Source organism: Mirounga leonina, unplaced genomic scaffold (genome assembly GCF_011800145.1).
Source record: "Mirounga leonina isolate KUSES-001 unplaced genomic scaffold, KU_Mleo_1.0 Mir_178, whole genome shotgun sequence".
NCBI lineage: Eukaryota > Metazoa > Chordata > Mammalia > Carnivora > Phocidae > Mirounga > Mirounga leonina.
Window position 1 is genome coordinate 27,275,820 of NW_023270464.1, and position 13,526 is coordinate 27,289,345.

Consider the following 13,526-nt stretch of genomic DNA (forward strand, 5'->3'; position numbering starts at 1 on the left):
ACCCGCAGAGAGTCGCACCCCCGGCCCCACGAGCCCCGTCTGAACCCACAGAGAGTCGTACCCCTGGCCCCATGAGCCCCATCTGAACCCGCAGAGTCGCACCCTTGGCCTCAGGAGCCCCGTCTGCACCCGCACAGAGCTGCGCCGGCCTCACCTGCAGTCTTCCGATTGCCACGAGGCAGTACTTGCTGCCCTGTCCCACCTCAGCGTCCTCCTCGGGGATGGTCATTCCTGGAAAGAGAAAAGCCAGCGTCATCCACTAAGTGCCCAAGATGGGTGGCAAAGGGGCAAGAGCGCCCTGGGTTTTATCTGTGCAATCCAAAATACAGATCCACGCAGACCACCCGGGGTCTGGAAGGTAGCCAGTGAGTTAACCGGTGCCCGCTCCTGTCCCGCTCCCCTCTCCCTGCCTGACGTCTTTGGTACCTTCCCGGGCCGTCGCATCTGCATCTGGGCACAGGGCACAGGAACTCACGGAAGAAGAAATGCCCATTATTCATCTTGCAAGGTTTGACCAAAACATTAGGAAATCTTTATAGCTAAGAAGTGTAAGCGGGCATTTCTGGTTATGTAAATGTTTCCTTTACAAGGGCTAGAAAGGAGAAACAGGTGATGGGTACTGAGCACTGAAAACCAGCGCTCTACGGGGGCGCCTAGCGGGCTCAGTCGGTGAGGCCTGCGACACTTGATCTCGGGGTTGTGAGTTCGAGTCCCACATTGGGTGTAGAGATGACTTAAAAATAAAATCCTTTAAAAAAAAAAGAAAAGAAAACCAGGACTTGGTTAAACAATCCCCCGTGTTCCTTGGTCAGGAAAGAGTCTTCCGCTCCGTGCAGCAGGGGCCTGGCATAGGGCTGCTCACGGTGCAAGGTTCTCAAGCAGCTGCAGTTGGTTCTAACAGTTGTGGGAAGCAAGCACCCTTCCCCCTGCCTAACACATCACAAAGGCTCCCAGGGACAGAACCGCACAAGCACGACGGGAGCCCATCGCTGCAGACCGTGGAGTGGCAGGAAACACGACTGTGGTTCTGGGAGCCAGAGCATTGTCCCTCTGTCCACACCTGCACTGTCCCATCCAGCCCCGTAGGTGACCAGTCCCCGAAGTTTCTGCTTTATCTTTGCGGTGTTCTTTTTTTTTGCACAAAGGAGCATATATCTGTATATTCTCTTACCTTCTCTCCTTTCTACTACGAAGGGCTGGGTGCCATACATACTCTCTGGGGCTTAGCTTATTTCACTTAACAGCGCGTCCTGGAGCGCACTCCCTAACTATTCGCAGAGTGTCGCGTGTACGAGGGCTCATTCAACCACCTTCCTATGAGCACTCGGGTGTTTCTCATGTCGTGCCTGTGTATTCTCCAGTGACTGGAAGTGTACCTGCAGATCCGCCCAGAGATACACCTATCCCAGAAGTGGGATGGCCGGGCTGCAAAGTAGGAAAATAGGTAGTTTTGTCAAGTGTTGCCAAATTTCCCTCCAGAAGGGGTGTACCGGTTTGCTTTCCCAACAACAGGGTCCGCGAGGCCTATTTCCCCGCTGTCTCGGTCAGAATAGACTGTCACACTGTTTAATTTTTCCGGTATTGTCTAAATTGGCATTTCTCTCTCGTTATGGATTTGAACATTATTTCATGTGTGCGAGGACCATTTTTATATCCTGTCTTTCAATGAATTGTCTGTTCTGTCTCATCCCCATTTTCCTGTTGGGATTTTGGTCCTTTGCCCCTCAATTTTCAAGAGCTCGTCACATATTAAGGGATATTGAGTCCTTGTAGTGAATATGTTCTCCTAGTTGGTCTCCTGTCTTCTGACTTTGCTTCTGGTGATTGAACAACTTTATAATTTTTATGTAGTCGGATTTATCAATCTTCTCTTGTATTACGTTTGTTATTAAAATACCAGCAATCTCTTTGAGGGAGTCCTAGAAAGCCATTTCCTACACCAAGGTTTCACCTGTGTTTTCCTCTGACACTTTCATGCTTTCGCTTTTTACATACATTCCCTAATCCACGTGAAGCTATTCTCGTGTCGGGCATGAGATGCAGATCTAATTTATCTTTAACACAATGGCTGTCCACAGCACTTCTGTTCACAGTGCAGTGACCCGAGGTGTCCCCTTTTATCACATACTAAAGCCCCACATGTATTTGGAGATAATTCTGGACTTTCTCTTCTATTCTACTGGCCAGTTGTCTACTAAGCATCGATATTATGCAATTTTAATTATAGAGGCTTTATGGTAGGGTTCAGTATCTGTAGGGCTGTTACTCTCTTACAGTTTTTCAGTGTTTTCTTAGCTATTCTCAGATATATATATATATATATATATATATATATTTTTTTTTTTTTTTTACATTAACTTCAGTATCATCTTATTTAACTCCATCAGAGAGCTTGCTGGTTTTCTTATTTGGCTTGCATTAAATTTATAAATTAACGTCAGGAGAACTGACATCTTTATGATGCTGAATTGTCTTCCCCAAGAACAGGGGATGTTTTCCCATTTGTTTGAGGCTGCTCTTGTGCCTTTCAGGAGCGTTTAAAAATTTTCCTCACATGTATTTTGCATACTTATTAAAATTATTCCTAAGCCTGTCATCATTTTTGTTGCTATAGTCAATGGGGTTTCCTCTACCATTATACTTTCTGTTTATTGTTTATGTATAGGAGGACTGTTGGGTTTTGTATGTTAATATTGTGTTGTGCTATTTCACTAAATTATTTTACTATTTCAGTTAGTTTTATTACTGGCCCACTGGGCTTCTGCAGGTGTGTTAGCCTTAACTGAAAAGAAGTAGTTTCCTTCTTTTGTACATGTGTTTGCCTCTGATTTCTCTAATGGGATGGGCTAGTATCTCTTACAATGTTGAAGAGTGGCAGAGAGTGGGCATTCTTGCCTTGGTTCTCATCTTACTGGAAATGTCTCAAGGGTTTTTCCATTACAAATAAGTTACCTTTTCGAAAGAGAAATTATTACTGAATCACTGTTTGGCATTTTTGCAGATCGATTTAATGCCTTGTTTCATAGGAGACAGCTGGATCCTTACACCTGCTGTGCATACAGTCTATTACAATGGATCGTGTTACCTGTGGTATATGAAGAAAATGTGTCCTCACATAAAGACAGGAAGCTGGGGGAGGAAGAAGTTTCTCCATATAATTGTGGATATTCTTCTTTGATGTTTTCCTAAGCCTTGACAAGGGATTGTTTCTTAAAGGTTAATTGCAATGTGAAATCCAAAACTGTATCAGTCAATTTTTCAATATTCTGCTACATTAAAATAGACTGGTCTAACACTTGGACTGGATCCTTTACTAACACAGGAGTTTGAACACGATGTATTGGTCACCAGGAAAATACTGGTTCATCATATTATACGGATCTAAATGCCGACACATTACAATAAATATTTTTAAAATCACACTTGCTCATATCACCGTGCATTTCATCAGAAACAGTTCTAAGTATTGGTCAAGACCATGGTGGTGGATACAAGTTTTCTAAAATTCAGATTTTCACTAGAAAGCTTTAATTTTATCACTGACAGCAAATACTGTCAATTATTTTCCTTGATGTGACAGGTTCATTTTAACTTTTTGTGGAAGTGTCTTTGCCAAACGCACAAGTTCGAATAACCAGAGTTGGCTTGTTCATCATCCTTTCAAGTAAGAAATGGTGTTTCATAAAAGAAGCAACTGTTCATTCAAATTGGTACTTTTTACAGCTTCATCAAGGGCATACTTAAGTGAAACCAGCATTTTGAAATTCTGAAGTTATTTTTTGCTGCAGGTGCGTGGTGATAAAGAATCCAATGACCATGAGGGCAGTTTGGTGCCATAGCCCTAACGCATGCTGAGGCTCCAGCAGGTTTTCCCCCCCGATGCTTAGGCACCAGCAGTAAGTGGAAAGGGTGCATAACATCTTAGTGCCGGGATGAAAGCAGTTTAAGTGCTGCGTACCCCTGAGACCATCTCGGGGTGCCAGGGTCCACAGACCAGCCTTAGGAGCCACCACCGCCCATGCTGTCATGCCTGAGTTTGGGCCTCCCAGCCTTGTCTATTGATCCTTTCCCTGCTGCCTCTACTTCTCACTACACATCAACAAGACCCAAGATTGCCCCCCATCTAGATTTGCCTCTGCAGTTCCAGATCCTGACTCCACATGCCTCCTAACAAGATCTGCCTCTGTCTCAGGCCCTTCAAACTCAACACTGCCCAAATCTTCCTGCCAAAACCTGTTCCTCTGTCTCCTCTCCTGCAGAGAACACAGCTGGTGACCTGCCTGATGTGCATCCTCTCCCTCTTCCGTGATGACGGAACCCTGATTTGTTGGGAGTGACGTTGTGTCCACCCAGTTAGAGGGACACAGCTCTGCCTGTGGGGTGTGAGCAGAAGTCCCCAAGTGAGGCTCTCAGGAAATCTCCTTCTGTGGAATGCAGACATGCTACTGAAGCCCCCATAGCCAAGGGCACACAGGAAGCCAAGGTCCCACAATAAGGAGCATGAAGCAGGAACTTCTCTAGTGATGGGATGGTCACCACATCCCCATATGACCATCTCTTTTAACATTTCATCTACGGGTCCTAGGCCTGCCTTTGCACTTGCCCTTTAGACAAATAAAGGGCACATTATTTTCCTGAGTCTATTTCTTTCGTGGCCTGACATCCTTGTGTCAATTTAACTGGTGTTCCTTCGAAAATGGTCTAAGTCTCCCTTTCTCCATGTCACTTTTCTGAATATGCTTCAGACTGTCTGCATCCCCTGGAAGCTATTTCCCACAGTGCGCCAGGTATGACCTCTGCCATGACCCCATTTCATCTATCCTGGACACAACAGAAGGTGGCTCCCTGGAACTGAAGGCCGTGCATTTGGGAAGTAAGGTCTGAGTCACGCTGACAGCTCTCCATAAGAAGGGTGCCCTTGGCTAAGCATTTAAAAAATAATCACAATGGCAGTTAAGCTTCCAGCCAATTTACCTTCCTGCCCGAAACAACCAGAGACAAAGAGGTATAAGAAATAGTGGTTTTCAAGACCGTGTATATGAGGCGATGAACAACAGCATTCTCTGAGATGGGCAACAAGTAAGCCCTACGATTGCCCCAGCTTCCTGCCTTCAGAGTTTCCAAGCCAGCAACTGAAATGTCACAATGTCTACCATCAGATAAAAAATTACCAGGCACGAAATGAAGCAGGAGAATAGAACCCATAATAAGAAACAAAATCAACCAGGCAGAACTAGGCAGAAGTGACACGGATCTTGGAATTAGCCAACACATTGAAACTGGTTTTATAATGGTATTCCATAGTTCCAACGGCTAAGTAGAGCCAAGGTAGATATATAAAAGACCCAAATCAAATTCCTAGAGGTGGAGACAACACTGCGCGAGATGAAAAGTGCACGGGATGCATGGATGGCATATGCAACGTGGCAGAATAAAGATTAGTGCGCTTGCAAACATAGCAATGGAAATGATGCCAAGTGAACAACAAGAAGAATTTTTAAGTGAAATGCTCATTGGTGCATGAGCTATGGAAACCTCAAGTGCCCTGTGTGTGTGCAACTGGGGTCTCCAAAGAGAAGAGAGAGAAGGCAGACAGAAAGATATCTGAAGCACTAATAGCTGGAAACTTTTCAACTTTGATACAAACTATGAATCTACGGACGCAAGAAGCCTAACGAACCCCAAGCACAGGAACCATGGCAATTACACCAGAGCACATCATAAATTGTTCAAAAGCAGTGATAAAATCTTCAAAGCATCCAGAGGGGGAAAAGACACGATGACAGACAGGGAAACAATGATGCACACGACAGCTGATTTCTTGTCAGAAATAATGCAAGTGAGAAGATGTATTTTAAAATATCGAGAGACCAAAAAAACCCCTCTACTTAGAAATCTAGACCAAGCGAAATATCTTTCAAGATCCAACTATAGGCTGCTTAGAAGAAATACATTTTAAATATAAAGTTCTATGTTCAGGCTTGTTGGATCTTATGATGGTTTTTAAATCCTCTTGGGGGCAAGATCCCTATTCTTGGGTTTCACTTAATGGAAAGTCTTCTAGTACCGTATGTGCCATTGATAATACCTAGCCCAGAAGCAAAGGTCACGGAGCCGGGGGGACCTCCACCTTAGCCGGTGTTAAATCCAATCCATGTGACACCTCGACATCCAGCCCGGGAGAAGCTGCTCCACGCCATGGGGTCAGGGCTGGTAGAGCATCTACTGCCAAGGATCGAAGTTCCAAAAATGACTACAGAAGGAAGTCAGAGTGTTAGAAGATTTAATGCAAGGATTCATGTCCTCATTCACTGACTGTTCGGGCATGCCTTGATGAAGAGAATCATTTAAGAGAGGGCAGCAGGAAGATAGTGACTGTAGGGGATTGTCCCATGCGCCCGTTAACCCCTGCTCTCCCCCACCCCTATCTTCTTCCACTGGTTTCGGCTGTCAGTGTAAAGGCTCTAGGGGCCACTTGTCGCATGCCATCCTTCAGGTTTTATGGCCTCATCAGTCCAAATCCTAGTTTTTCCTGTGAACTGGCCAAGGGAGTATGTTGGTTTAGGTCTGTCCCAAATCAGAGCCTGAAACCAGGACCTCAGGGTGGATGGTTTCCCTCAGGGTGGAGGGAAGCCAAGGAGAGAGAGTGAGGAAGTGAGGAGACTGAGACGAAGGGGAAGAAAAGCCAAGATGAGGGTTACAGCCACCATACTCTGGGCTCTGCTCACAACTAGGCCAAACGTGATCCCTTTCAGGGAAGTCCTTGGTGCAGAAAGTAGAAAGGTGCCACATCTTGATGGGGGAATGCTGTCAGCCAGAGGGGAGTCTGAGCTCCTGTGGAACAGTCTGCTGCAGCCGGGGCTGAGACCAGGGCTGGGTGCCCCAGGTGTCTGTTGGAGTGACCTAACCCTCTGACCCTTGGTTCCCTACACACGAAGTGGGCATAAAAATCCCACCTCGTGGGCATGTTGTGAGGGCTGAAGGAGATGATGGGCGTGAAGCACCCAGCCCAGGGCCTGGGTATCCGCCTCCTCCCCACTTCTCTGCCCTCATTCCCCAGTTGCTGGTAAAGTGAGTTTGTGGGCAAAGAAGGCAGTGGGCACCAATGTGTGTCTGCCATACTTAGGGATCAAGATGCAACGCCACAGGCCAGAGCGGGGAGCAGAGGGGACTGTGTGAAGAACTCTCTGATGTAGCCGGCATGAAGGATGGTAGGTTCTCCTCAGTCCAACTGTTCAGAGGGATGCTGCAAGCTTAGGTTCTCATTGGCTAATATACGACCCCATCTACTAGGGATGTCACAATTTGTTTGTGAATTCATTCTTCATCTAACAAGTGTTGATGGGTAACTTTTGCAGATTAAAAAAAACAGCCACTATTTCTTTTATATACCTTCCATCAAGGGTTGACGTTAGATTCCCTCATGACTACTTTCATCAATAAAATATAGGGGGAGTGACACTGTGTGACGTCTAGACAGGTGGCCCCACACACTGTGGAGCGGAGAGAAGCTGTCCTTACTGCACCCTAAGTCCCTAACCCACAGAGCCTGTGAGAATAAAACGCTGGCTCCTTTTTTTAAGATTTATTTATCTGAGGGAGGGAGAGTGAATGGGGGTGGGGGGGCAAGGGCAGAGGGAGAGGGAGAAGCAGACTCCCCACCTAGCCTGAAGCCTGACGTAGCGCTCGATCCCAGGACCCCGAGATCATGACCTGAGCCAAAGGCAGACGCTTAACCAACTGAGCCCCCCAGGTGCCCCTAAAATGCTGTTGGTTTTATGCCAATCAAAGAAATGAAATGAGTTCCAATCAGAAGGGGGCGCCAGCCTAGAAGCACAGAGGAGGAGGCTGGAGGGGGCCCCAAGACACCAGTCAGGGATGCATACAAACAGGCTTACTATAGCTTACAGAAGAGGCTTGGTGTCAACCAAGTAAAGTACCAAGTAATGTTAAAATAATTCCTTGGCTTTGCAGAAATGAAATGGAAAAGTTGCAACTTGCTATATCTGTAGTTTTGGCCTTAATGTGGGCAAGTCATTCTGTGAATAAGATCCGAGTGTGCATGTGTGAAATTTCCAGAAAATCTTCAGTAAACCCAAACTTCCTTAAAGGACTGGGTTCTTTAGGTCTGAAGGTTCTCTCAGGGCACTGGGCTCAGCTTCCCCAGGGAAGGGATGGTGATGAGGCCAGAGGGCCACATGTTTGTCCAGGTGGCCTTGACACAGCCCCCTTGGGCCACCGCCCGGATCTAAGAGCAGGTGAACCTGTGGGAGGCAGCTGAGGTTGAGTGCAGGGAGGCAGGCGGGGAGGCAGGGCCGGGTGTGGGCATCGGCAGAAGGAAAGACTGAGGATCACACTTCATTCTGAGGCAGTACTGAGCAATCTTCAGGTTATCATCCGGATATTTGATTTCCAAGTGTTCCTTGTACAATATTCTCAAGTAATACATGATCCCTAAACATGGTTTTGACTTAGTTCCCAGCAATAAAAGGACAGATATTCCAAGTAAAAATGAGCAAAGGATCTGAACGTTACTCCAAAGAAGATACACAGATGACTAATAAGCACATGGAAAGATGCTCAACATCATGAATCATTGGGAAATGCAAATCAAAACCACAGTGAGATACCACCTCACACCTATTACGATGACTCCAATAGAGAAAAATGAAAGAACAAGTGTTGGTAAAGACGTGGAGAAATTGAAGCCCTGTACACCACTGGCAGGAATGTAAAATGGTGCCAGGGCTCCGGAAAACAGTCTGGCCACTCTGTCACGAGGTTAACCACCAGGGCACCATATGACCCAGCCGTTCCACTCCAAGCTGTACGTCCAAGAGAAATAAAACACCCGCCCACACAAAACCTGTGCATGAACGCTCACGGCAGCACTATTCCCAATAGCCCCCCAAAGCGGAAACAACCCTAATGTCTATTAACTGATCAGTGGATTAAAAAAATGGGGCAACTCCATACATTGGAATAGTCTCCAGCCACAAACAGCAAGTGCTGACTCGCGCTACAGTGTGGATGAACCTCGACAGCATCGGGCTGAGGGAAAGAAGGCAGACACAAAAGATCACACACCCCATGAGTCTAGAGGAAACATCCAGACTAGGCACATCTGTAGATAAAGAAAGCGGGCGCCAAGGCCTCAGGGGGAATGGGGCTAGCTGTCCTTGTGTATGGAGTTTCTTATTGTGGTGACAGAAATACCCTAAAATTAATTATGGTGACAGTTGCAAAATTATCTGAATGCACCAAAATCCAAATAACTATACCCTCTAAATGGGTGACGTAGGCACGTAAAGAACCCAGTCCTTTAAGGAAGTTCGGATTTACTGAAGATTTGAGGATATGTGCATTATATCTCAACAAAGCTGGTATAAAAAAAATAATTAAAAAAAGGGGTGCCTGGGTGGCTCAGTCATTAAGCGTCTACCTTCGGCTCAGGTCATGGTCCCAGGGTCCTGGGATCGAGCCCCGTGTCGGGCTCCTTGCTCAGTGGGAAGCCTGCTTCTCCCTCTCCCACTCCCCCTGCTTGTGTTCCTGCTCTCGCTATCTCTCTCTCTCTCTGTCAAATAAATAAATAAAATCTTAAAAAAAAAATGATTAAAAAAAAAAAGAGGTGGCATTGAAGTGAGTAAGGAGCCATTCAAAAGTCCTACCAAAAAAAAATATATCAAAGGTGACATTTTGGTAAACATTTGTCCAGTTTTTCTGGAGGAAGTGTAGAAACTAGAAAAATTAAAGATAAATGTTCAAATTAACATTAATTATGTTAATACTCTTTATGCTCTTGCTGTGTGTGTATGTGTCTAATAAGATGTCTTTTTTTTCCCCCTTATATTGTTTTGTAACCTGATTTGGAAACTTTAGAACTTACTGGGAAAATCTGTCAATGTGTTAGAACATGTTTTTCATGTTTCCTTCATATGGATGCACCGTGATTCATCCGACCCCATTTCTATGGTTCTTCACTGTGTGGTGCCCCCAACTTGTTGCTCACCTAAGTAATGCAACCATACACACCCTTCTAGAAATGTCTCTGAGCATAAAGAGGACTTCTTTAGTATAAAATTCTTAGAAGTGAAATTGCTGGCTTAAAGAACATAAATGGTACTTTACTATTGGTTATATTTGCCTTTCTTTTATTTCATTTGATATAGATTTATTTTCCATTTGCTCTTTTATGGACAGCCTGGGCAGGCTTTTGCTGTACAAAAGATCTGTTTGCGGTTTTTTTCCTTCACAGATTTTGAAACTCTCCTTATATAGTAAGAATATATGGGCCCCATGCAAGTTTCTTTTAAAGTGTGTTTTCTATAAAGTATTTTCTCTATCTGTTTTTACATAGAATATTATTAAAGTACAGACAATCAAAGCTGTTAGATTTTACTCTGTGGTTTCTGCCTTTGGGGTTCATTCTCTGAAATGACCTCTACCCTACAGTTAATGGGAAATATTCACCCATATTTTCATAGAGTACTTTTAAAGTTTCATATTTATCTTTAATAATGAAATTTATTTTTGATATGTTTGACTTCATGTTTTTCCAAACGATTCGCCAGTTGTCCTCAAACTATGTACTGACTCATTTTTTCCTTTTCCCACTGACTGAAAATGCTCCTTCATCGAACAGCACATTTCTAAAGAGACCTGGGTCTCTTTTAGGTCTTTTTGTTCAATAATTTGATTTTTAAGTTCAATTTATCACATTTTAATTATTCAGGCTTTAACATACATATTTTCATGTCTGGTATGGCAATTACTCCTCAGTACCTTTACCAGGATTTTGTTGGCTATTTTTACATTTATTGGCCCATATGAATTTCAGAATTAACTTTCACCTAAAAGAAATCTCATTGGGACAATTATCGAAATTGTATCAAATCTATCCACAGGTTTGGAATGAACTAAAATGCTAACCCTTTGTATCAAAGACCATGCGTGATGCTCCAGTTAGCTGGGTCAGTCGTGTCCCTCAGTATTATTTTGTAGTTTAAGTACTCCTATATATTTCATGTTAATATTTTTAACATGCATGTTGCAACACTGCTATCTTTATAAACGGGTATTTTTCATGTTGTGTTTTTCTAACTGACAGTGATTTTTTCTTTTTTTCTCTTTTTTTAGAATTACCTAAATGGCTCTATACTCAATCTCCTGAAAGATTTTCCATAGATTGGACTTGGTTTTTCAGAGAGCATCACATCATCTGCAAATAATGTTAATTTCATCTTCCTTTTCTTTCTTTTCTTCCTTTCAGTAGTAATTATGCCTCCTTCTCTCTTCTTTACTGCCGTGGGTAGAAGTCGCACAGCGATGCTGAGTGAGGGTGACAGCGAGCACTCCCCCCACCCTCCTCCCCTCAGTGAAGACCTGAACCCATCCAACAGTTTCCCGTTCTGTTAAGGTGTTGATGATCGGCTCCAACATTCATTCTATGTTAAGGAAACCCAGTTCTATTATTAGTTTATAAAGATAGTTATTTTTAAAGTTTACTAACTGAAATGAATTTTTGTCTTATAGGTTTTTCTCCTTTGGTTAATTAATTACATTAACAGATTTTCTAATGTTAAACCACTCAGTCTTGCAATCTTTGTGTATAACTATTCATTTGACTTGCTAACACTTGTACTTAGTATCTTATATTTACAAATGAAATTGGGTTCATAGTTTTGGGTTGTTGTTTTTTTTAATATACTCTTAATAACAGTTTTTTTTTACCAAAGTTGTGTAATTTGAAAAAACAAAGCAGTACACTTTCCATCTCTTTCTCTACTCTGGAAGTATTTAAATATTTTGCCCATAAAACCTCCAGGCCTGCTACCATTTAGAGAACAATTTTTGGTCAGTTTTTACAATTTTTTGCCTACCTTTGATTTTTTTTTCTCCTTTCTTTATTCAAATTTGGTTACATATTTTCCCAGAAATTAGCTTTCTTCCTAAAGATTTTAACATGCATAAATCTAAATCACCCACACTGTTGGTTTATAAGTTTTTACATATTCTCTGATAAATCTCTTCATTCTTAACATGCATTTATTTTGATTCTTTTTTTAAAATCAGAATTAGACTTGTCAGAGGTTTTCTCCTTTACAAATCTCCATGAAGAACTATTCATCAATAGGGCAATACTGCTCTTTTCAAATTTAATTTTTTTTGTTTTTATTTCTTCATTAACTCCATCTTCTTAGTTTGCTCATGGTATTTTGTTCTTCTTTTCCTTGTTCATAGGTCAAATAAGTTCTATTTTCATAAACTAAATTCCCAATTCATAAGTTAAATTCCTAGTTTTTCGGGCGCCTGGGTGGCTCAGTTGGTTAAGCGACTGCCTTCGGCTCAGGTCATGATCCTGGAGTCCCGGGATCGAGTCCCGCATTAGGCTCCCTGTTCAGCAGGGAGCCTGCTTCTCCCTCTGACCCCCCCCCCCTCATGTGCTCTCTGTCTCTCTCATTCTCTCTGTCTCAAATAAATAAATAAAATCTTAAAAAAAAAAATTCCTAGTTTTTCCACATTTAATAATGAAAGGATTTCCAGACACAGATTTCTTTCAAATGCTGTTCTGGCCACATGCCCTAAGTCTTGAGATGGAGTCGGCTGTGGTTGCTAATTACAAAATAGTTTGTAATTAGGGCTTCATTTTGATTTCCATCCTTCACCAAAAGTTACTCAGGATAGGTTTCTTTATACCAATAGTTGGTTTGCCCTTTTATAAGGACACCAGTTGTACTGGATTAGGAACCCACCATATTTCAGTATGACCTCATTTTCACTTAGCTAATTACATCTGCAAGGACTCTATATCCAAATAGGTAAATTCTGAAATACTGGGGCTTAGGACTTCAATATAGGAATTTTGGGAGAACACAATTCAACCTGTAACACCTTCCATGAATATTGTGTGTATACTCTTGCCCTTTCTAGCGGCTTAACCATGACAGACACAGCACATGAACTGAGAGAATGCCCTCCTGTACCCATGACAAGCATCACTAATTGAGCATGGGGTTTTCCCCCCACTCATTAGAGAAGCAGACCCAAAACAGTCCGTCAGAGTGGGCCATGAAATAAAACTGATTTGCCATTTCTGTTTTCTTACTTTGTGTTTTGTTATAAAGTTGCATAAATTCTTTCAAAGTAATGATTAAATAAAAATTTTAAATAGTGATATTGGTAAATCTAGGTACCTCCTAGATACGTACCGCAGGGTGTGTGACCAGGAGATGCAAAAAAAGACTTAGGTACCAAACAGTCACCAGTTCCCAACTATGCTCTAAGCCCTGTGCTCTGTAGTTTAAATACCACAGAAGCAGGGAAAATAGATGCAAACAAGCTATAATACTAGGTACAACATGACGCCAATCAAGTGGCTGGGAAGTTGGCAGAATCCTGGTGAAGGCTTTATGGACAAGGATTGGTGAGAAGTGGGCCTGTCTATCTTGTGGGACTGGCAGACACTGGGGACAGATGGCTCGGGATGGCAAGGGGAAAGGAGATGCAGTGTGGTGCCATGGTGAGTC

At 43.2% G+C, this 13,526-nt stretch overlaps 1 protein-coding gene across 1 annotated transcript in view; it reads right to left on the reverse strand.

The window, feature by feature from the left end:
• The window catches only part of ARNT2 (aryl hydrocarbon receptor nuclear translocator 2), a 122,575-nt gene that overhangs the window by 34,389 nt on the left and 74,660 nt on the right, over positions 1-13,526 (reverse strand). Inside the window, exon 9 of the mRNA XM_035024268.1 lies at positions 155-231. Coding sequence (XP_034880159.1) covers positions 155-231 — 77 coding nt within the window. The remainder of the gene's footprint in view (positions 1-154; positions 232-13,526) is intronic.